The 25,542-nt window shown below is 39.9% G+C and overlaps 1 protein-coding gene across 1 annotated transcript; it reads left to right on the top strand.

The window, feature by feature from the left end:
* Positions 1–657: 657 nt before the first annotated feature.
* wdr33 (WD repeat domain 33) lies at positions 658–25,542 on the top strand. Its single transcript, XM_067529365.1, has 21 exons — positions 658–850; positions 7,610–7,828; positions 9,205–9,273; positions 9,896–10,000; positions 10,103–10,198; positions 10,509–10,660; positions 18,226–18,323; positions 19,180–19,306; positions 19,462–19,616; positions 19,886–19,964; positions 20,114–20,224; positions 20,318–20,412; positions 20,490–20,576; positions 21,172–21,311; positions 21,467–21,622; positions 21,934–22,743; positions 22,843–22,900; positions 23,116–23,449; positions 23,529–23,689; positions 23,938–24,117; positions 24,411–25,542. Exons 2-21 carry the CDS (start codon positions 7,625–7,627, stop codon positions 24,566–24,568), a joined length of 3,375 nt encoding a protein of 1,124 aa, XP_067385466.1. The 5' UTR covers positions 658–850; positions 7,610–7,624; the 3' UTR covers positions 24,569–25,542.

The raw sequence follows: 25,542 nt of genomic DNA, 5'->3' as shown, positions 1-25,542 counted from the left end.
AAAATATCTAGTTTTCTAATCAGTAAATCAGCTGGATGGATGCCCAACACACTTTCGTGGCCTCACTAATCGGGGTACTTTTTTTAAAAAAACAAATACTTACATACTTACTTGAGTAATGAGTTTGTGTATTTGTGCTACATCTGAACATTAAGTTTTAGTGGTTTCACTGTAAAGATTCAACATAAAAATAAAATTTGCTACAATACAATAAATAATCTGTTAGTATAATATAACAAAATCAATGGTGGAAAGTAGTCTTATAGTAGTTTTATATCAAAGACATATTTGACATATCAGCAGCTTCAACCCATCATTTATGTCTATTTCCAATAATTTGTTAATTTTCCTCCCAAACATAAAGCAGCACTGGTCCACAGAAAGAAACAGGGAAAAAAAGAGTTAATACTTTTACTTTTTATTTTTTTCCCTTATCTTTCTGTTACTTAAATAGAAATGTCAGTGGGAAAATAATTGAACTGTACTTTTACTTAAGTACAGTTTTGGAGTGCTTTATAAACCACTGAATAAAATGAAAATATTATGTACACAACCGAAGCACGGGGCTGGATAGAAACAGCAAACATCATTAAACTCAATATCCCAGCATTCTTTTCTTTGATGACGTCACGGACTCCCGCCCGTTGAGTAATTCTCCCAGCATGCCTTTGAGCAGGGCCGAGCAGAAAGAGCGTCACGATGGAGTCCGCTGGTGGCTGAAATGATAAACCTGCTTAAATTGGAGTTGAATAAAGTCTGAGACGTTCATGTTTCTCCAGGGAAAATCGTTACAGAAGAATCTAGCCAGTTAATAACAGCTAGATAGCTAACTCTGCTGCGGAGATTGTCGGTGAGTTCTGTAGCTGCAGCGCGTTGTTGTTGTAACACCGAGCCGCCATTTAACTCCGCCACCAAACACAACGAAACGGTCGGGATAAACTGCGGGTTCCTCACGGAGTCTGGTGCTGGGGTTCGGTTAAACGTTACTTCTAACGCCACGTAACATCATTTAGATTCAGGCATAGTCTCAGTGTGTCCGCGAAGAGCAGCAGTGTATTTACAAGCTGCTAACTGCTAGCTTGTTAACAACGATAGCCGCGGAAGCTAACCGTGCTATTAGCAGCGGGTAAATGATATTTAGGAATTAAGTCGCACTGGAAAACAAACTTACAACAGAACTGTAGGAAGTGCTAACACAATGACATATTTGCCTCATCAGACAGTCGTTTTAATTCGTAGAGACGATAGTTTATTGTTAAGCACCTGCAGAGGCAGAGAAACCTCGTGTTGGTTTGGAACCGTGTTTCCTCTTAACGACCTACATAATATTAGGACCGTGGTACTGAGGATGGATTAATAGAATTACTTCTATTCCTTGTGTTTAGAAAAACTGTTTTAGCAGTCATTCCCATTGAGCCTCGGTTTAGTCTTGAGGAAAGTTTTCTCTACTGGACTGATTATGTTTGTGTGTTTGCAGACTTTTTTTGAGATTTACATCTCTCACAATCATCTGAAATCCAAATTTTAAAGACCTGGTTGCAGGGGGAAGAATTGTCCAGTTAACATCAGTTAAATGTTCACATTCCATAACTATGAAAGCACATTCAGCAAAGAGCTTTTTTTCTTTTTTGATTTTGCAATGTTTTAGGTATTAATTACACACACAGTGGCCCATGGTGGCTAGGCGGGGCCAAACCTGGTGGGGTGGGATTCGAACCTGCTGTCTTCTGCATTCCCAACCAAATGCTTTTCTACTGAGTCACCAGGGCCCCTGTGTTGGATGTTAATGACCAGTTTCTCATTAATGTTGCTGTTGATTGGTTAAACTACTCTGTAGCTTTGTTCAGGACTGAAGATTTATAGAGTTGAGTTTCTCGAGTTAAGATGTTTGCTTCTCCTGGTCAGACACAGCCTATGCTCAGCCCCTAAAAAGAGGCTCTAATACATTGGCTTCACTCTGAAGTCAAACAGTCAAAATAAGTCACTGTGTTAATAATTTAGACCAATAAATTTGCAATGAGGCTATTTGTGTTTCAGCCCAAAACTAAACTAAGGATTTTAGATAAGGATTGTTTTTCTAATCTGATCTCTTTATTGTACCACTTCATATAGTCTGTTAAATGTAAGAAAATAATGAAAGTTTCAGTCCACCCTGATGATGTCTGGTTTTCTCTACATTCTAAACAATTGCTTTTAATAAGAGCTGAAGCAGAGAAGATCAGGAAATCTCAGTCATGAAGACGCATTTATTGTTGATACTAATCTATTACTAAAATAGTTTCTGGGTATTCTGTTGATAGATCAATTGATTGATACAGCTCTGTTCATGTGGAAATAACCTATTATCCACATTTAAAGTTATATCATGTTTTATAATTGTCGACCATTTAAGTCCGTATTAGAGATGTTCTACATTTTGTAGGGCCTAGTTTTAGCTCATGTTTCCAATAAAACTTGTTTTGTGGAAACTGGGTGTCAAACTGGGTTTATATACAGAATAAAAGTGATTGTGTGATGAGCACATTTAGGTGGTGAATTGTCTGTAAAGGAACAGATCTAATTTGTGGTAAAACAATAAGTAACAGTAAACACCCTCAGCAGCTGTTGCAGGAGTTATATTTAAGTCTTTTTGCCTAATATGTAGCCTGTTTTTTTTTTTTTTTTTTTTTTTTTTTTTTTTTTTTGAGTGAAAATAGTTAAAATCATGTGAAATGTGCTGAGTTATTTTTTCCGGTTGATTCTTTTAAATGTAAACTGAACTTCAACCAGTCGGCTCTATGATGCTGAATAATCCCAATTCGTGTCCCAGGAATTGGGATTAGTTGCATGTGAATAGACAGCTAAGCTTTTATTTTTCTTGCTCTTTTAGAACTAATAAAGTGATGGTCAGCAAAGTAATATATAATCTACACTTTCTGTTGGTGTATTTATGGAGATTACATTTAACCACATAGTTATTATATGTTTTTCATCTGAAGCAGCATAAAAACATTTTAACCTGTTTCACAAGTTGTCACTTCTCATTTTTCTAGATTTGTCTGTATTAATGTTGTCATCCTTCATCTATGCAGATTAATTTAAGAAATAATGCAGGTTATAGCTGTCTCTTTTATTGCAATCTTGTTTAAGTCAGTGATCTTGTAGTGGAGCAGATCAGTCTCCACCTCCAGGTTAAAACAAGATCACATTTTAACACTCTTCTGTGCAGGCGGAAGTTCTTTTAACAATATTTGTCGCTATTAGGCTGAAGACATGTTTGTCTGGACATTAGCTGTGACAGACTGAATCGCTCAATTTTGATCTGTGCAGTTAAGGTACTGTTAGAGCAGATGCTGCATTCATGTATCACTGTCATTACAGACTAATCCCAGTGATTATGACAAACAATTGTGGTTGTTAATAAGCTGATGCTGGACTGATAAATGTCTGATGTGTTATCTGGTTTACAAAAGCTATTAATGTGTAGACACCTCAATTCATCAGAGCATAAACATTACACGTTCATTACTGGAGTTTAAATATTTGTCATCAGAACACCGATAACTCAGTTCATCAGGTTGATCGGTTATTCAATTGAAGAGCAGCAAAGAAAATTGCTGCTTCTTATCACATTTTATAGATGTCTTTTTATTTGAGTGTGTGTAAACTCATGTAGATATGAGTTGTAGAGTGAGTGATTTACCTGTGTGTTTTGGATTTATTACAATGTTTGTCTCATTAGACTTGATGTGACTTGAGTTCAGAAAATAAATGAAACAGTAAACCCAGAAAGTAATAAATCACATCACCTTTTTGGTATTTTACAGTAAACTAAATGAATTAATGTGAGCATTACCAATATGAGGTAAAATAAAGCTCTTTTGGTGCTGATGATGGAAACACTGCAGAACGGATCAGGTTCATCTTAGTTTAGTGAAAATTCCCCGTTGATATATTATGTAATTTTCCACTCTGTTTTAGTGCCAGTGTATGTTGCTTTAATGTGTTTGCACATTTTGTGAAACAAAATAATTTAATACAAGAACATTTCTACAGCTCAGTCCAGAGTTTTCGACATCAGCTGACTCTGATGCTGTGCCGTTTGTTGGGTTTTCACTGTGGTTCACATTGATACCAGTGCCTTTTTTTCCCCCTGATACGATTGCATTTTAAGGATAAATGTACTGTAAACCTCACTGTGTGAAGTTGATTATGTGAGTCAGATGCTGTGAAGCTAAAGTAAAACTGGATGAATGAAACTGTTCGCAGAACCCTGGTTTTTATTATTTTTTATATTAAGCAAGTTGTGGGTCTCACATCTTTCTAATGTTGATAAGATCGGTGGTGGTGGCACGATAAACTTACATATGTATGGACATAAATGTCATTTTAGTTTCCCAGGAATTTTTTATTTTTATTTTTTTCAGAAGCAGTGTTGTTATATGTTTATTTGTCCTAGTGCGTCTAACACTTGACCTGTATTTGTGAACACGTTAAAGAGCTTTAACATTATCTGGTTATAGGTCAGGTTATTTCTGCTGAACTTTCTGTGCAAACAAATGTAGCAGTGTCATTGCTCTAATTAAAAGTAACATGCAATAGAGTTTGCTTAGGTACTACATAGCAGACAAACACAAGTTGTCTCTCCTAATAAGCTGTCTGTTGCATCACTGAGACCCTGCTTGATGACCTCAGTCTCAGCTTCACACTATAAAGGAGTAGGTTTAGCTTGTTGCTGTGTGCAGAATCTCCTTAGTGAATTGTTGCAGCTGCCTTATTTGTGGATGTGTGGTTGGGTTGCCCTTTTTTCTTCAGTCAGCTGCAGTAATGTAGAAAAGTGATGGATATATTTCTGCATAATTATTTATGATCCTTAATGGAAATGGTGCAGCCCACCTCTGAAGCTGAGTGAGGGGTTGTGTTTAATGCAGCTGCAATTTTAGGACAATACAGTTTTAAACTTTCTTTTTCACTTCTGTCACATGACTGTTAGTTGAAATGTATTGATGTCATGTTTGTTATTTTTGAGTTTGGTCTCAGGTTTTTGTCCTGTTTCATCCCAGAACTGCACTATAAGCAACGTAACGTTAGTGTTTATGAAAAAGCTGTACTTATATTGACAATCAGTGTATTCCCTGGCACAATACTAATTTACTGTAAATCTGGGTTCTTGGGAAGCATGGCTCATAATTTTAATATGTGTTATGACAGAAATCGCTACTTCCTGTCCCACCTTTTCCTATTCACAGCCCAAACTGCCTGGATTTAAAACTATGTAATTGACTCTGCAGACTTAGACTTTTATTCTGACTCATTTTAAATATGAGGATGCATCCAACTAAGGTAAATCTGTCTTCTACCTGGGAAAATATTGTAATCTCAGTGAGACAACAATTCTGGGGTCAGTCTCTGTAAGCCCTCCTTGTTGTATTTTGTCAGTATGTGTTTGAGTTTTTCGTGCTGGTGTATCTCAGACCTTAGTTTAATTCGGTGCATTTTCATGCACTAACCAGTTTAGTCTTTTTTTGAGAAAGCTGATTTGTTAACTCCCACATAAGTGGGAAACCTTTCTGTAATCTGGAAAGGGGATTAGGGACACCAGCTATATTCATTCTAGAAAAAGGCTGATTTGTTTATTGTGTATACACATAACTGGGTTTCTAATCAGCTTTCTACATTTATGCGCGTGTATGACAACAGGCTGCATGCAGGCATTGGTCGAGCAGCAAAGTGAAAAGCTGAATGAAAGATGAGTATTAACAAAGTCGCTGTCTTGTGTTTTAATCAAACTTTACCCAAAGTCCAGCTAAAAGGCAAATAAGTGCCCCATACAAGTCTAGAGAAGGCCCCTTCCATAGCAGATCTTTTTTTCCAGACACTCCAGCCTTTTGTCAGCTGTGTCTCCCTTCAGAACCAAGAACCAGCACTTCATTTGGTGAGATGCACAGTGCTCATGTGGGATGTTTGACTGCCCTTTACCTTTTAGTGAATCTGTGAGTCCTCTTTTGTTGTTTTGTTTGTAGAAACCTTTTAGTTTGACGTCAAAGTGTGGTAGGTGTCGGTGGCTTTGAGGAGTATCACTTGGATGCTGTTTTTGCTTTGGGTTTGGGTCTTGTTGACATTTATGTATTTTACACATTTGACTGCAGAAGAGGTGGTCTGGTGGTTTATCTGGTGTCTGAAAATTGTAATGGCTGAGGTGTCTGTTATTACTGAGGCATTTAATAAAAAGAATCTAGAATGTTTTTTCACATTTTATGTATTACAATTAAAAATTACATATGATTTAAACATAATTCTATACTATGTAAAATACAACTATTTTGCCTTTATTTCCCACTTTGTTTTATATATTTTCAATCAAACTATTATTGGAAAAATATTTGCAATATCATTAAAAATGGGGGCCTGGTGGCTCAATGGCAGAGCATTGAGTTGGGATGCAAAAGGTTGCAAGTTTGAATCCCACCTCACCCAGCCACCAAGGGCCACCTTTGTTCCAGTCCCCAGCTCAGATAAAATGGGAGGGTCGTGGCAGGAAGGGCATCTGGGGTAAAAACTCATGCTGAAACATGTTCCATTGTGGTGACCCCTGAAGGGACAAGCTAAAAGCTGTTGATGTTTTTTTTTTGTTTTGTTTTTTAATAAAAAAAATACAAACTACAAAAGAGCAATTCCAAAAAGACAATGCTATGTTAATGTTTCAGCACTGAAATGGTTTTCCAAGCAAAGCTGAAAAAAGCTAAACTGTTGACCTGATTCGGCTTTAGTCGTTACCATGGCGATGACAGCTTTGAACCTGGTGCCTCTTAAAAAAGTATTAGTCCTATAAAAAAGTATTAGTCCTAATAACAAAACTAAAGAAACTGAGCAGCAGAATGCTTCCCCAAACATGGTGATTTAGTTTATTTGAAGGTGCTCAATAAAATGAAGCCAGGGCGGCGATTTTAAAACAGCCCCCGTTTGGGATTTGAGGAGAATTTCTGAACCTTGGTTATAATGGCTCCAATGGGAGCTTCAGACGGCACTCTCTCCACTTCTGGCCAAATACTGAAAGAAACATAAAAGATATTGAAAAGCAGAAATTAAGGCTGATAGCTAAAGGTCTTGTGATTTGCTGAAAGTAAAGTATGTCCAACTAGTTAAAGCTGAAGAGCCTCTCCATCCCTTTAAATGAAATTAAATTGCTGAAAAAAAGCTGAATAAAAGGTATCAAAGATATTAAAAAGCTGAATAGAAGAGCAGATGTACTTAATGAGCTGAACATTTTAATTAAAGTTTGAACATTGTTTCTAGCTGTAAGTAGGCTGAAATAGTTAAGTGCCAAAAGATGTATGGAACACAGAAACAAGAATAAAGATTAGATCATTACCATGAATGCATGAATCCAGCATTTATAGTAGACAATAATAATAGAAGATTTGGATAACATACTGTGCAACAGTCACAGTAGATCAATGGAAAAAAAACTAATTTTTTTGCTCTTTTGTTTAAAAAATAGTTTTTAAAGAAATCCACATTTAGAATTGTGTTGTAATGACTTAAAAACTTTGAGGTTTCTCTGCTCAGATTTTCTGTGGTGGAGGGACAGGCTCTGAACCTTCTGACCACCTGGTCTCCTCACCTGCAGGTATTGCTGGTCACTATGGCAACAGACATTGGCTCCCCACAGCGGTTCTTCCACATGCCGCGTTTCCAGCACCAGGCACCGCGGCAGGTGTTCTACAAGAGGCCGGACTTTGCTCAGCAACAGGCGATGCAGCAACTTACCTTTGATGGGAAACGCATGAGGAAGGCTGTGAACCGCAAAACCATAGACTATAACCCGTCTGTCATCAGATACCTGGAGGTAATACACCTGTTAAATTTATTTAAACAGATAGACCTCTGTCGCTTGTTCAACCAATGTTAAAAGCTTTTTGTTTTAGCCGGTGCGGATCTTGTATTTTTTTTGTTTTGTTTTGTTTTTTTTTTCCCCAGTGTCAAAATGCAGCTCTGATCAGCTCTGAAACTGATGACAGTCATGGCTCTGCTGTGTGTGAAACAAAAGATGTTTTTATGATACGAGATGCATTGGTCTGCTGAGCTTTTAGGATGAGCTTTTAGGTCTTTTTTGCGACAGTAATACTCCTAAAGTAACTGTAACCATATAGACTGAATTATTCTTAGTGCAAAAACGTGTTTATAGGAGCAGATTGTTTTTTATAGATCTAGCTGGTTGGTTTTGATCCAAAGTGCATCTTGTTAACGCATTTAATTTTCTTACATGTGAGCATACCCAACAACATCTTAGAGAGTTGGAAGTCCACTAACCATAGTCTCTCAAAATCCTTTTGGAAACACTGACCTCTCATGATAATAAGAATAATCCTATCCCGGGGTACTTTATATGTGCACATCAGTAAGTCTGACCTTATGTGCTGTCTAATAATCTCTGTAACTTAACTGATCAGTACATTTCTGTGAATCGCTCTCGCTCTCTCTCTCTCTCTCTCTCTCAGTTTGAGGTACTATCAGCTATAGTACCTCAAGCACTCTTCTACTATTGTGTTGATCTTTAATATTTATAGTTTATGTTTATTAAATGAACAATCTTTAGCACCTCTCCATGAGGCAAACTTCAAACACACAACAACCCTTCATCCAACATCATCAGATACCTGGGGCATGTATCACAAATTTGTGGGTTTGCCTGCTATCATAGGGTTCTCAGTATTCACTGTATTTGCCCTTCAACAAACTGCAAGTAAAAATGCTCTGCTATGGTTGTAAAAATTGTAAGACATCTCTGTACCTGAAAGTGGTTAGGTTAATTAAATCAATAAATGCATGGTATTTTCAAAGTCAATGAGTAATCAAGTCAAATAATTGTGATCACAGATAAAATAATCGTGATTTCTCAAATTAAACATAGTATATATTATATAGTGCTAAAACTGTTGACTGCACTACTTTGAAATTATAATGTAGTTAAAAGCAAATGATGACATTTGTAACATCGTGTGACGGTTTGCACATTTTTACAAGTTCATATTTATGTTGTATTTTTAACAGGACTGTGGCAAATTATTATTTTTTAATTACACTGAAAAATGCATCAGTTACCATTGTACTTGCTCTTAACAACATAATACCAGTATTAAACCAAACACTGAATGTAGCATTGGTTACCAAACCATTAGACTGACTGACCAGTATTTCACTCAGTATCTGTTTTCTCTGCAGAACCGTTTGTGGCAGCGAGACCATCGAGACCTCAGAGCCATCCAACCTGATGCTGGATTTTATAATGATGTAAGTTCACAGTTTTCCTAACAGGAGTTTCTAAATTTCTGTTGTCCCCAAAGGAGCTTTAAATTTCTATTCACATTGCCTTATATGCAACAGAGTTTTATACTATTTCCTTTGTCTGTAAATAATATATAAAAATATAAAGGGACAAGCTGAATATCAAAATACTGGAACTTTCTCTTTTGCTGTTTACCCAGGTGATTTCTTTAGAAGATGTGTTTTATCCATATCTTCAGAACGCAGGCACATTTGTATTACTGTCAAACATGACAGTAGATATGAGAAATAATGTGTTATTTGATACTTTTGACAATTTTCGCCACTGATTAATACTGTACCAGGTGTGATTGGGTTAGAAAATGTTGGTAAATGTATTCATCTTAAAGAGCGTCTAGTTTTTTTTATAGATTTTTTAAAATTGTGATGCAGTGACCACAAGACATATGCTCTGTTTGCTTAAATTTAAATTAATTGAAAATGTAAATATTGACTGGCAGTTCCCCTTGTGTCTTGTTTCTGTTCTGCTCTGCAGGTAAAGATAAACTGATCTTAGAAACTAAATAAAACCCTCCTGTGCTGCTTTGTTTTTTTTTTTTGTGTGTGTGTGTGTGTGTGCGTGCAACAGCTGGTTCCTCCCATTGGCATGTTGCACAACCCAATGAATGCGGTCACCACAAAGTTTGTCCGAACCTCCACCAACAAAGTCAAGTGTCCCGTGTTTGTCATCAGGGTACGCTCAGTTTTATTTATCCTGTCAACATCCAGACAAAATATTTCTGCTTTGTCGACCACATTTTGGTTTCATGTCTCTACGTCCTTTGTTTGTCTGCAGTGGACTCCTGAAGGCCGACGTCTGGTCACTGGAGCCTCCAGTGGAGAGTTCACTCTCTGGAACGGGCTCACCTTCAACTTTGAGACCATTTTACAGGTAAACACCTCTCTCTCATGCGTTCATATGATTTCCTTACTCTCCATGCTCTGTAGATCACCCATCCATAAGCTGTCATAAAATAAGCATCAACCAACTAATATTTACATAATAAAAATCTGCAGAACTAAAGTTGAGATCTGATCAATTTTGTAAAAGTCATTGGTTCTTTTACATTCTTTTATACTTAGATCTTCAGTGTTTTCCTTGTATCCTTTTCGACAGGGTAAAAAGCTAAACTCTTTTAAAATGTTTCAGCCAAAGATAAAAATCTACCTCTCACTCTGGTCTCCCCTGTTCCCCTCTCCAGGCCCATGACAGTCCTGTTCGGGCCATGACCTGGTCTCATAACGACATGTGGATGCTGACGGCAGACCACGGCGGCTACGTGAAGTACTGGCAGTCCAACATGAACAACGTCAAGATGTTCCAGGCTCACAAGGAGGCCATTAGAGAAGCCAGGTTTATACCCAATCTACCATTTTCTGTAGTTAAACAAAGTCTATGCTGCTCAGTATCAGCGCTGCAGCGCCCCCCTGAAACCCTGCGGGGGTGCTGCCTTGCCTCTCGCCACATGTTGTTGTTGTTGTTGTGGTTGATTAATGACAGATGTAAGTGTGTGCTGTTGCAACACTGCAGTGATCTGTTGTTGATATTCTACCTGATGTGGCTGATGAGCTGTTTATCTTGTGTTAAATAAAGTCATCAATCATTTATTCTAACTGGTTGGGGTAGGCCCAGTGGTGTGGGTGGATGGGGGGGGGCAGGTTTTGACTGAACCAATAAAGTTTCAGCAGGATCAATAAAGGGGAACGAAGCTTTTTAAAATAAAGTGAATAAACACAAGTCGCTGCTGCTGTTCTGAACATTACCAACAGGCAGCTATAGAGGTTTTAAATAAAGGTTTGAATCCGCATGTGCATCATAAACACTACGGCCCTCAAAGTAAATGCCCCGTCATAATCCCCATGAGAGAGAGATGGCTTTTAATCCCCATGAGGCACCTGGATAGCTTCTCCCTACAGTTTATTAATAGACAGGCTACAGTCAGACCTGGACCTGCACTGACTGATGACTGAGACCGATACACCAACCGCAATGTGTAAAATCAGTGGGATGAAAGTGGGAAACCTGCACAGTGTGATACCATCCACTCACCTGCATCCTCAGGCAAAGGCCCCCAGGAGCAAGAGGCAAGGGGGCACCTGGAGCCCTCAGTATGATGTTAGTGTTTATGAATTTTAAAGAAAAAACTATGGGCTCTATTAAAAGACCAGGAACAGTTAAAAACACCTAAAAGAGTAACAGATACAAACGACCTAAAGAGACAAAGCAGTAAACAAGATTTCAAAAAAGACAATAGACACATGACGACCAAAAAAAGACTTTGATTTAAATAACCTAAAAGAGAGTGTAAGACAATATCTGAATGAATTCAAAGTGGCACAAACAACCAGAAAGCATGCAAATGACCTCAAAGACACAAAGTGCAAGAAATGACCAGTTAAAAAAAAAAACAACTTAGAAGAGACATGATGGAGAGACTGGAGGAAGAGACAAAATTATCCCAGAGAGACAACAAAATCTCAAAAGTTAACAAGAAAAGAACCCAAACATTTGACTTATGATGTAAAACAAATTGAAAACAGAAGAATAATTACAAGATGAAAGACAGGACATGGCGCGTTTATATTTTGTATTTGTTTGTATCAGTCTTAAATAGAGTTGGAGTTGTTGGTGGTGATCTACATCAAATCGTAATGTGTTCCTGGTATTTTGTCTACCTCTGTTTTACTAAGTTGTAAGAAAAACACTGCTCTGCTAGTGGTAGATTTTGGTAGCATTTTATTAAATCCAGATATTTTGAATCCGTTAAAGCACTGTTGTTGTGGATAAACTCAGACCACAACAAGTCCATATATTAAGAAAATAAATTTATTGTACAATAGTAAATAGAGGTTCCAATTTGTATCAGACAGAATGAAATACTCAGAGCTAAAAGGCAAAAGAAGCTGCAGCAGCCCTGGTGTCTCCCCAACACATACCTTTATATACTTTGCCAACTTTCTCGTCCTTAGCAACAATTTACAGGGAAAACGCCCAGGTCATCTTGACCCGTTCTGTTATCACTGATGCACACACCCTACTCAATCAAGTACACAGCTTACAAAAGTAAAGCCAAGGTACATGTGTCATAGACTTTAACTCCCACATTCATCTATATGACTTGTATATTATATTATTAGAAATAGTATATTACATTATACATTAACACTTATATGCAGTCTCACCACAGTGTTTTAAAACTACGGTACCAAAGCATTTAATCTGTGTCAATAAAGATAACAATGTTTAAGAATGTAGCTTCTTCTAGTCACATTACTACCACAGTTATTAATAGTAATGTTTTATGGATCAATCCTCAAACGCTGACACAAACTCCTGTAATCCATAGATGCTGAGCAGAGTTACAAAGTTGACTCTCACCACAGATTTACTTGTTATTCAACTTTATCTGTCATTAACAATGGGTTCAGTGAATGTCATGCTTTTCTGCATGATAATCGGACAGTTACCTGAATGTTAACTGGTTGTTGCCCTGCTGCAGTTCACAGAATGCAGTATAACCCCAGCTGCAGACTGACACTGAAAAAACAAAGCAGTGTTCACTTAGCACTTTCATACCACTGTGGCACCTCACAGATGGTTTACTACTTAATACTATACCTACACACTTTGCAAAAATTGCAGACTGTACTGGTGTCAATACCTTGGACTGTTCTCGTGCTGAACAGCCAATCAGAGTGGTCTCTCACACTGACGGGACTGACACTTGCCGACTGGTGATCATCATCTTAGAGTGTCACAGGCCTTACAGGATGTATATGTTGTCTCAGTGTGGCGCTGCTGTATTGACAAGGACATTGCTGTTAGGAAACAGGGTGAGATGTTATTTGGAATTAAACCTGGAATATCACACTCCATCCATCCATGTTCTGTTGTTTCCTCTGAGTCAGGTCAAAGTAACAGCAGGTTCTGTAAGGTAGTCTAGATGCCCTCACACCCCAGTAACACTTTCCAGCCCCACCTGGGGGATTCGAAGGTCTTCCCAAACCACATGGGAGATATAATCACCCCAGCATGTTCTGGTTCTTTCCCGGGGTCTATTTGAACGGGCCGAGAAGACCTTCAGTGGAAGGGAACCAGGAGGATCCTGATCAACTGGCTTTTAAGAGCAGTGGCTCTGATCCCTCAAAATGTCCAAAATCTACGCCTTATCTGTAAGGCCTCCCTGCTCTTTGTGGAGAAAACTTTTCAGCTGCTTGTATTAAGAGTCTCATTCAGTGCCCACTTGACTTAAAACTTAGACTGATGGGTAAATCTGCTTCCAAACTCCTAACACGACACTGTCTTTTTTTTTTCTCTTTTCATATTTTTCGCATTTAACAAAATTGTGTGGGAGCAACACACATTAAGTTAAGTCTTGGAATTTTTTTGACAGGGTTATGACAGCTGCCTGTAGTGATAAAAGCACTCCAGTTTTCATGTTGTCCTTGTGTCGGCTTGAGTTTTCTCGGAGTAATTCAGTGTCGACTAGCGATCTGTTCAGGGTGAGCAGATCTCACGCAGTGTCAGCATGGATCATCTCCAGATGCCCCCCCTTCCTGAAATTCCTCTATTTCTAAAGTGGATCAGACTGACTAACAAACATTTGTACCAGGAACACCTGAAACAGTATGACATCATCCTCACACCTTGTTGTTAATGAGGTCTTGCTGTTACTTCATTTACTTCTTACCTCAACCTGTGAGGTAGCTGCTTAGGAGTTTGACATTAGAAAGCATTTTTTTTTTTTTATTTGATTTACATCATAGAAGAAACTACACTACCCACGAGGCTAAGTACACTCTGTAACAGCCTTCATACTATATGCTATAGGCCACATCTCTAACCCCAGTAAAACAGTTTCCTGGTTAGCTGTGTTAATGTGTTAGCATTATAACTACAGTGAAAACTCTGGGTTATTTGTGTTTTGGTAGTATTTGATCGCAAGACAGAATAAATGGACAGGAAACACATGGAGGAATTATAGCACGTTCATATGTGGAATACAACCTGTGAGTTTAACATCCAGCAGTAATTTTGAACTTGCAGTTTATGCGTATCAGAGTAGAAATGCTGTAAATATACCACCTTTTTACAGCTGCCTAGTGGAAGAGTTGGGTATTGATAAAAGAAAAATGTGAGAAAGTTTGGTGGAAACTAAAACTAATTAAAAGTTCAGTAAGTGAGCACTTTATTAGGCACAGTTGTACTGAATTCTATTCAGTGCTACAACCTTTTATTAAGCTCAGAATCGTTGAGTAAAATTGTATTAAAATATTCACCACATTGAGATGCATTAGGTGTTCAGAATATTAGGAACAGAACAGAGACCCTGTTAAAAAAAAACAACCAAACAAAAACACCCATGAAGTAGCTTTAAAAAGACCAATGTGTCCCACAAACCGGACAGGGTGTTAAGGTCCTTTAAGACCACCAGTCCACAAGGACACCCTAAACCTGAAGTTATTTTATGAAGCTTCTCAGTTCTGGATTTTTTTAATTGTAGTAATGAGTTGAACCTGCAGTGTTTTAGCTGACCGGGGCTGAAAGTAATAAGCTGATGTTGTCGGCTGTCTGAATTTCTTCATGACGCACACATTAAACTTCAGACACAGAATTCTGAACTCATCATTTCAGTAGATTTACTGGTTTGGACTTGACTTTACCTCACATTTGTAGACTTAAGTTAGTGAATCAGAAAAATGTCTGTGACTTTGTAAAGTTAAGAATACTGAGAGGATAAATGATTTGTTGTAGAGTTCTGTTTACCAGTTTGAATCTTTCATACCATGTCATTAGCTGCAGCATGAATGCATATGAACTATGTTTTTGTAGCTGGTATTTAATGCTCTTTTTATTGTTTTGATACTTTGAATGCATGTAATGAAAATGTGGGTTTTAATGTGATGACACATCAGAAACTTAGAATATGTGAACAGTGATAATCTTTTGGCACCGTTGGCCTCTATGAACCATTGCTTTGCTGTTTTTGACAGTGTGAAAATCCACCTGGGTTTGCTTTGAGAAATTTCACCAGCACAAATCATCTGTCAGTCTGGAGAGATGTGGACAGGCGTTAGACCTTTAACCCTGTGTTAAAACTGTCCTGTTTGTTTGTGATGGTGTACACAATGACCCAAATAAGTCTATCAGAACTGTCAAAAAGGAGTTTGTTTTGTATGACGACAAACACCAAGTTTTATCATTTCAAAGCAGGGGAAATTGATGGGATGTTCACTGAGCCAACTTAAATAATTTTACTCTGACGTTTGTTCACATATTTCATCCATGATGGCAGCAATTTCAGAGAAATTACTCAATAAACTGGGTTAAAGGTTCTTCCAGTCTTTTAAACAGGTTTAAGTAAATAAATGCCTCTTTAGATAGAATTACTTTTATAGTTACTGCGCCATCTGCTGTTAAATAAAACCTCATAAAAATCTACATCACCAGTGTTAGTTGGAAGTTTTTTTAGTTGTCTAAAGTACTTACACGTGTAGGTAATGTACTCACATATAGTCATTTGGCAGAAGAACAAATTTGAGTATTGTGTCACTTTATACTACATTTTTACTGTACTGCATTTATCGAAAAGTTGTAGTTACATTACAAATACAGATTTTAGCAGACAATTGTATTTATTTATTTTACAAGTTTAAGGAAATATTGAGATTGAAAAATCCTAAATTATATATTAAGGTTCCGTACAGAATAGTTTAAAAAGCTCAACTACAAGAGTGAAATTCTTTTTACCCATAATTACATAAGAAATGTTAAACAAATTACTTTTCTGCATTGAATAATTTAAATATTATCTACACCTTCCTGATTTTACTTATAAACTTTTACTGTTTGACAGAATAGTAGTTAGTCCTCTTACTGAAACAAAGGAGCTGTGTTTGCGCAGCTGCTGTTCCAGTGAATATTCAGCAGGTGGAGACATTTAGTTTTTAAAATCAGCTGATGAGCCATCACAACTCTCAGGATGATAAATGTGTGACCTGGTTACATGGTAATGGAAATGTTTCAGTCTGAATTATCTTATTGATCACAAAGGTTAATTATGTGCTAACAGAACAAACATGAGCAGCAATAATGAAAAACTATATAAAAAAATAAAACTTCATAAAAAATCTAATCTAAAATATAAAAATTCAATCTGTTCAGCCAGAGATAAAGTGTGTGTATGTATATAAATGTAGAAGTCTGACTGCAGGAGCTGCGTTACAACATTGGCAAATGTTCAGAATATTTGAGCAGATGTGGCCCACCTATTGTCTCACACCCCAATATTCACCCCCAGGAATTCACCTCAACACAAAGGATTTGTCTAAAAGCCCTCAGATATTCAGTTCATTGTGCTGCAGGAAAAAGAAAAACAAATGTATTAAATGGTTAGTTGTTTTTTTGGGGGGTGGGGCATGAGTTATTCTATTAAATAAAATATAAAATCAGTGAATCCCATCACACATTAGAGATGGTGGAACCATGAGATATGAATGATTTGACCAATTAGTGCTTCTCAATAGAAATTAAGTGTTGGTGCTCTGTGTGTCTGGTTTTGTGACGCTGCAGAGCTGGAATCTGGCTTTAGCTTAAACAGATTACAGGTGATTTATCGGCTCACTGTGTGTCTGTTTGTCTGCAGCAGAGTCTGAGCTCAGTGTCAGCACAGAAACATGGATTTTTTTCTGATTTATCAGGCTGGAATCAAACAACAGTTAACAGATGATGACCTGGGAGAAAAGAGGAAATCCCTCTCACTCTGTTTTGTTCTTTATTAAATCTATATATTAACAGTTACTACACAATACTGGTCTGCATCAAGGATCACTTCTGAGCCCCTTCTTGTTTGCTCTGGTGATGGACAGGCTGACAGATGAGGTTAAACAGGAACCTCCATGGACTATGATGTTTGCAGATGACATTGTGATTTGTAGTGAGAGCAGGGAGCAGGTGGAGGAAAATCTAGAGAGGTGGAGGTCTGCTCTGGAAAACAGAGGAATGAAGCTTAGCCGCAGCAAGACAGAATACATGTGTGTCAATGAGAGGGACCCAGGTGGAACAGTGAGGTTACAGGGAGCAGAGGTGAAGAAAGTGCAGGACTTTAAGTACTTAGGGTCAACGGTTCAGAGCAATGGAGAGTGTGGAAAAGAGGTGAAGAGGCGAATGCAAGCAGGTTGGAACAGGTGGAGAAAAGTGTCAGGTGTGATAAAAGAGTATCAGCGAGAATGAAAGGAAAGATGTTCAAGACGGTGGTGAGACCAGAGATGTTGTTCGGCTTAGAGACAGTGGCACTGAAGAAAAGACAGGAGGCAGAGCTGGAGGTAGCAGAGCTTAAGATGTTGAGGTTTGGGAGTGACGAGGATGGACAGGATCAGGAATGAGGACATCAGAGGGACAGCTCATGTTAGATGTTTTGGAGATAAAGCCAGAGAGCAACATTTTGGATGTTGCTGTGATGTGCAATGTCCAAAAATGATTTCACTCCTGCTTTACTTTTGGTTCTCACTGACATTGACACCAGCAACTGTCATTTCTCTATAAACAACAGATTTATATGTGGGACTGTTCATGTTGCTGCTTACAGCTGTTCTAACAGAACAAAAGAGAAAGTAATGAATATTACATGAGAGAACTAACATTGCTTTTTTTATCCACAAGTGAGAATTAAAGGTCCCTATGTGATAATTAACACTAAACAGGAAGCTTTGAAGGTTTTGAATTTCAGTTTGAAAAACAACTAAAATTATCCATTTTGATCAATCGACTAATATTCCAGCTGTAAATGACATGATGTGTTTTTAGAAACATGGTGACATAACCTTAAAATTTTGTTTCTCTAAACTTTACTATAGACAATTATCATCAGTTTCCAGATCTTTCTGTCTCATCAATGACTCTCTTCTTGTCCTCTCCAGTTTCTCTCCAACAGATAATAAATTTGCCACCTGCTCAGATGATGGAACCGTGCGGATCTGGGACTTCCTGCGCTGCCACGAGGAGCGGATCCTCCGAGGTACAACATGCTAAATCACCTCCACTTACACTGAAAACCTGCACTACTTTGTTCTACAGATTCTTTTTGCAAGTATCTTAAAAAAACAAATTCAATGGCACAAAAGTTAAATGCAGACAACAGCAAATATGAACCGTGTAAACTGCACAAACTCAGATCCTGCAGCTTTATCACCATCAGTAACACGCTGCTCAAACAATGTCCCCTGTGTTTAAATATAAAGTCAGTCTTTCATATATTTTATTTTTTAAGTTCCATTCTATAAAATGCAATAAATGTGAAGGTTTGCAGAAATTCATCATTTCAGAGTCTTTATTTGGGCTTTAAACGTCTGGTTTGACCAACTGTGAAGACCTAGACAGTTAACTGAGACAGGAAACAGAAATGTGTTGAGTTGTTGATAGAAATAAAAAGAGCAAATTCAGAAGATAAAAGCATGCTAACATTTGAGGGATGAACTTTTAATATTGTCGTGTCGAGCTACTAAAATTTTACAGCTAAACCATCATCTTGTGTTCGTTTCCTGGCTTCACATACAAACTTTGAAAACACTATAATTAAACGTCAATTCCATTTTTTTGTTTGTTTTATCTGTATTTGCCCATATATGACTTTAAAGAGTTGTTCTTAATTTTCTCTACATTTAACAACCCTAATTATACTGTTAGACGATAAATTGTTCCTATAGATTTATTGTAGCCCAACCTCTTCCCAATTGTAGTGAAGCTCAACAGTTCATAAGTTGAGCTGTTTCTACCAGAGAGATCCACAATCTTATAACTTCATATTTGCATTTAACTAAATCATATATTATCTTCATTATCGTGTGTGTGTGTGTGCCGGTGTGCATGCGCAGGTCATGGAGCTGATGTGAAATGCGTGGACTGGCATCCCACTAAAGGTCTAGTGGTGTCTGGCAGTAAAGACAGCCAGCAGCCAATCAAGTTTTGGGACCCAAAGACCGGACAAAGTCTGGCAACGCTGTGAGTCTGTTTCCAGAGTTTGATGGTTGTCAGAAATAAGTGAAGATCAGTGTTTTTACATGCATTTCCATTTTTTTAAATGAGATGCATCTTGTTGATCTGTTGGTGTAAGTAAATCTAGTCCCTTAACACCTGTGTCTGTCTCTGTGTGTCAGCCATGCCCATAAGAACACAGTGATGGAGGTGAAGTGGAACCTGAATGGAAACTGGCTGCTCACAGCATCTCGTGACCACCTGTGTAAACTCTTTGACATCAGAAACCTGAAGGAGGAGCTGCAAGTGTTCAGGGGACACAAGAAGGAGGCTACAGGTGAGTCTGTCCACAAGCAAAGTACAAACAGAAGGCCATCAGAGTTTACAGCTTACCTAGAGTGAGCATCAGATGTTTTGTTTACTTCAGAAGTGACATGAACACAGTGGGTGGAGTTTTCTGCTCACAACATATGGCAGACTACACGTTTTACACAATAAATAATAGCCACATGTTTCTAGATACTGAAAGCGAGTAAATCAGACACACCAGAATTCAGTCTTTACTGCAGCCGAACTAACACTGATCAGCTGTGTTCACGTCCTCAGCTGTGGCCTGGCATCCCGTCCATGAAGGTCTGTTTGCCAGTGGAGGTTCTGATGGTTCTCTGCTCTTCTGGCACACTGGGTAAGAAAGATCAACCAGGTCCACAGCCCGCTGTCAGCGTTGTTTATAATTAACCTATCTTTTTTTATAATTAACACCTTCTTTATTTACCACTATACTGGTTTATTACTGGTTTCACTGGGTCACATGTTTACTCTTTTTGGTATCAGGGTGGAAAAGGAGGTTGGAGGGATGGAGATGGCTCATGAAGGGATGATCTGGAGTCTGGCCTGGCACCCGCTCGGTCACATCCTGTGCTCTGGCTCCAACGACCACACCAGGTATGTACACAGGTCTGAGAGCTCCTGAATTGACCAATATCTGGATTGAAAATGTCCTGAACAGACTGCTTTTGTATTTGGAATTTTCTCCAGTAAATTCTGGACGAGGAATCGTCCGGGTGATAAAATGAGGGACCGCTACAACCTGAACCTACTGCCAGGGATGTCAGAGGATGGCGTGGAGTATGGTGAGCCCCAAAAGAGAACATACAGATGTTTTTGACCTTATTTACTGACAGCTGACAGTTTTGTGTCTGCATCTCAGATGACGTGGAGCCAAACAGTGTGGCCTCCATACCCGGCATGGGGATCCCTGAGCAGCTGAAGGCCGCCATGGAGCAGGAGCAGAGCAGTAAGTCTCATCCTGAAACATGGAAAGAAAGCAGAGAAATAAAATGAAGAAAAAATGAAACATTTAAAGATTTTTAGATTTAAAGATCTAAAAATGAAACCCAGCTCTTAGTCATTGAAAGTTTTTGTGAATCCTTGAGGTTTTAAATCGGAGTACATTGAAATTTGTAGGCCAGATTAGTTAAACAAGTAAACTCTAATGACAGGTGCTCGTAATGACTTCTCTAAAGAACTATTGCACTTATGACAAAATTGTGTATTTTTTATTTATATTTTTTTCAGTTTGCTGTCATGGTTGCTCAGGTCTCAAAGGTATTTTTTATGTAAATGATAGTGTTTTATGTCAGGAATGTAGACAGCTACCCTACTTGAAACTAATCCAAAAAAACCTAGTTCAGCCCAACACATTTTTTAAGAAACGGAGGTCCAATCAGAAATTGGACCCAACCCAGCTTGGGTGTCGAGTTGTCTCTCTGTTCCCCGGTTTCTCAGAGCTAACTGGCCATGTGAAGACCTATGCATCTGTTCCTGTACAACCACCATAAATGTAGGTCTTTACGGCATGTGGCGTAACTCTGGTATTAATGTGTCTCCAGACAAAGAAGAGGCTCCTGATGTTGAGATGTCCATCCCTGGTCTTGACTGGGGCATGGATGAGGTCATGGGTAAAGATGCCAAGAAAGTCCCTCAGAAGAAAGTGCCGTATGCCAAACCAATCCCTGCTCAGTTCCAACAGGTAAACCTGAGCACAGAGCACAGATGTTCACTTGGAGCATAAAGATTGGGTTTTTACATTTATACATTTAATAAGATCTGCTACAGTTATGTTATCAGTGCTGTAGAAACGGTTTAAAATGTGCTCTGAATGAGGACTCATTTGCCACTCCACAGGCCTGGGCTGAGAACAAAGTACCCATGATGCCACCCTCTGGGGATTTGTCTAAAGACCGAAAGGTGGAGCAGAAAGTGGAAATGAAGAAGAAAACTCAGGCTGAGATTGAGCAGGAGATGGCAGCTCTGCAATATACCAACCCCATGCTGCTGGAGGTGGGAGTATACTCAGTGCAGAATAAAACAATATTTATGTCTCGTGGCTCATTGTTTCAGTTTAACACATTTTTAATCACCTAACAACTTCAACACCCCAACAACCTCAGCACCCAACCCACTGATCAACCAGATGTCTCAAAGACATTATAAACACCTTGTAACCCCATAACCCCCCACCCACCCTCACTCCCTGTAACACCAACACCACCCCATCCTGACCCTTCCGGTACACCATCAAATGAGTTCAAATATGAGCCACAAACAGGAACTATTGGTCTTGTTTTAACACATTCTCTATTCTTTGGCAGCAAATGAAGATGGACCGGATGAACCAGATGAACACAGATGGGAACATGGGCCCCCCACAGGGACAGGGCCCAATGCCCCCATTCCAAGGCCCAGGAGGTCCTAGTGGTCCTGCAGGTTCTAGCGGTCCAGGGGGCCCTATGCCTCCTGGCCAGCAGGGCTTTTCTCCCAACATGCCTCCTCAGCAGATGCCCAACAACATGGGCGGCCCAATGGGCTCAGGAGGTATGCAGCCCCCTTTTATGCCTCCTGGACAGATGGGGCCACCATCGGGGCCGCAGCCTCACCAGGGCCACCCTCAGGGCATGATGGGACCACCAGACATTCAGAGACATCCTGGACCACCTAGAAACATTGGCCCCCAAGGGCCTCACGGTATGGGACCCAGAGGGATGCAGGGGCCTCCTGGAGGGATGATGGGCCCCCCTCCTAGAGGAATGGGTCCAAGGGATCCTCAGGGGCCTTCACCTCAAGGGGGTATGATGCAACCTCAAGGGAATATGATGGGCCCCCAGGGTCCTATTCAGGGTGGGATGATGGGGCCCCCACCTAGGACACATGGCAACATGCAAAATAACTATGGTATGGGCAATATGCAGGGGCCCCCTGGAGGGATGCACGGGCCTCCGGGAAATATGCAGGGGCCCCCAGGTAACATGCAAGGACCCCATGGAAATATGCAGGGACCCCCTGGTAGCATGCAAGGACCACATGGAAGTATGCAGGGGGGCCCTGGTAACATGCAAGGACCACATGGAAACATGCAAGGTACCCATGGTAACATGCAGGGGCCTCCATACATGCAGCACCAGGTGAGTTCATGTTGTGTTATCAGATGTAACTGATGATGATGTAACTGCTGTAAGTTTCAGATGGACTGAGTTGTCTTTATCTGGGTTTGTTCTTTACAGGGCCAGAACTCTGGGCTTATGATGCATGGGATGGGACAGCAGGGGCCCAACAACAAAGGTAAGAAAAATAAAATATCCTGATTTGTATCCACCACAGCATGAGTGATCATGTGCAGAGTGATCATGTCTCATGAGAAATCTCAGGGAAAGTCATGGTCTAAAGTTAGTAAAGTTTTCTGGCTTCTGATTAAAGAAAAATGTTAAAGATGTCTTTCGACATTATAAATCTTTTAGTTCTCAGCAACTCACTATTACTGTCTCTCAACTTCCAAGGAGACCCTCGGGGGCCACCTCCCAACCACCACATGGGCCCCCCTGACAGGCAGGGTCCTGGAGGACCAGACCAGGGCTCTGGCCCTTACTGGGGGGAAAACCAGCAGGGTCGACGAGGACCGCAGGACTTTGATGGAGGACAGGAGTTCCACGGAGGACAGGATTTCCACAGCCGAGGAGAAGAGGGCTGGAGACCAGGACCTGGACCAGGATACCAGGGAGGAGGAGGCGGGGGCCACAGGGGGGGGGGACACAGAGGAGGAGGGAATGGAGGAAACTGGGGACCTGATGAGAGGTTCAGTGGAGGAGAGTTCAGAGGCCGGAGAGACGACCGGTGAGCTTCCGAGACTAACATTAGTTTTACAGAGTTTCTGTTCATGGATCTTGTCAGAACTGGACTCTTTGTATTCTAGGTTCAGAGGAGGAGGCCCCGGCCGGCCTATAGCTCGAGGTTACCCTGATGACTACGGTGGCCAGGAGGAAGTCTTTGAGGCCCCAGACGAGATGAACCGAGGTTGGGACAACGGAGGCCGAGGGAGACCGTCTCGAGGTGGAGGTCTCCCCAGGGGAGGAGGTTAGCATATGGCGTCTTGTGTCAATTTGATTTTTCTTTGCTTTGTTCCCCTTTTTTTTCTGTTCCTAACAAAGCTATGCTCTGACTAATAAAAGAAAAGAAGAAGAAAATTAAGTAAAGTTTATGTAGGAGAAATCTGTTTGTTCTTCTGAATTTTGTGTCAGTTGAAGTCAAAAAATTTATTAAATAATTTAATAATAAAATTGTTAATGTTTTTTCATAATTTTCCCTAAATTTCCTGTCCATAGGTCATGACGGATATCGGGACGCTCCGCAGATGCATGATGGGTTGTCTCCGGCCTCTCGTGAGCGCTCGTCGTCTCTGCAGGGGATGGATATGGCATCTCTGCCCCCTCGGAAGCGTCCATGGCAAGACGGACCAGGAACTGGAGACCCCCGCGAGCGAGAATCCCCTGGAGCTGAAGGAGGTGAAAACCCCAGCTTTTAATAATCATATTTAGTATCAAATAGTTTAAAATTATATCTAGCCAAAATAAAATATTGTTTTCTTTTGGAGAATTTTGCAGTAGAGATAATGCTGCCCTCTAATCACTAAAGTACATAAAAAAACAATATAGGCCTCTATAATAGACGTCATTCTCATTTTTATGATCATGTCTTTAACAGACAATGAGAGTCTTATCCAACCTGACCCTCTTACTTGAAGTGGGTGTAGCAGAAACATCAATACCCACACTAAGCATCTTGTCTCTATCTGCAGGTCGTCCTCCTCAGAGGGAGGACGGGGGGTACGGTCCCTCTGGCCGAGGTGGAAGAGGCGGCTGGGGTCCTGGCGGTGGACCTGGACCAGGTCCAGGCCCCAGGAGAGGAGGGCCACCACCCAGAGGAATGCCAAGGGGTGGTCCCCGGGGTCGGTAGTCCCACAGAACAAAACTCCCATTAACTTTTCCTCTTCTGGTCATTTCCCTACTGGTCCCACCACAGACCTGAGACCAGATCCTGATGAACCCTCAGACTTTTGGCAGGGTTGAACTGAAGCACCTGAGGTGACAGGTGTGGTGACATGTCTTCACTGAAGCACAGGAATCTTTTAACATCAGAAACTGAGAATCATCATGCTGTCTCTTTTATTTCACTCTGCAGGTTGTTTTGTCATTTTTGTAAAAGATTTCTATGTTTTTGTGTTTTCACCCACTCCACTGAGGTGGACAATAAAGATTCACTCTGGAAACTCCATTCTTCCAGCGGCTCCACGTGTGATGAGTCAGACTAAAAAAGGATTCTATTTAAAGGGAACGGTCAAGCATTTCTGGGAATCTTCTAGTTCTCAATAGGATTAGTTCTGATTGTTGCTTCTAAGTTGGTAAAAGATCCAGATTAATATAGTTTAGTGAATCTTTGCTTCTTCTGTGTTCAGTCTCTGTTCTCTCTGACTACACAATCAGCAAAGAATAATGATGACGCTGTTAAGAACACACATGGACGACCAAAATCAACAGAACCACTTCAACATGTGGTCCCAGTCTGCAGCATCCTGTGTTCGAGTAAGAATATGTTTTGGTGAATAGAGGACGACTGCTCGGCCTCAGCCCGTGTAACTGAGTTCTGGGACCTGCATCGGAGCAGCAAGCAGTTCACCTTCAGGTAACGTTCAAGGCATCTGCAGCAGAACCTCACAGAAGTGATTTATACTGAGTGTTAACATGAAGATTTTTGTCACTTTTTTGCCCCAAATGAAGAGTTTAGTTTGATCTTTCATCACAGTTTGTGTTGTTTGCTGGTTGACCTTTAATTCACTGTTGAAATGATCAGAAATTGTTACACAAAACGGTTCAGATTAATTTGTTTTCGTGCTGAGTGAAATAAAGAGACTTTTTTTTTATCAAACTTGA

Source organism: Channa argus, chromosome 14 (genome assembly GCF_033026475.1).
Source record: "Channa argus isolate prfri chromosome 14, Channa argus male v1.0, whole genome shotgun sequence".
In the NCBI taxonomy this organism is placed as follows: Eukaryota; Metazoa; Chordata; class Actinopteri; order Anabantiformes; family Channidae; genus Channa; species Channa argus.
The sequence above is the reverse complement of the archived record's forward strand: the minus strand, read 5'-3'. Positions and strand labels throughout refer to the sequence as shown.

What these genes read in the sequence shown, in the direction of transcription:
- wdr33 (XM_067529365.1), top strand. Translation starts at nt 7,625, where the DNA reads ATGGCAACAGACATTGGCTCCCCACAGCGGTTCTTCCACATGCCGCGT. An exon ending in CGAGGAGCGGATCCTCCGAG is followed by an intron (nt 18,324 to 19,179) that starts GTACAACATGCT and finishes GTGCATGCGCAG; the next exon opens with GTCATGGAGCTGATGTGAAA. An exon ending in AGGTCTCCCCAGGGGAGGAG is followed by an intron (nt 23,690 to 23,937) that starts GTTAGCATATGG and finishes TCCTGTCCATAG; the next exon opens with GTCATGACGGATATCGGGAC.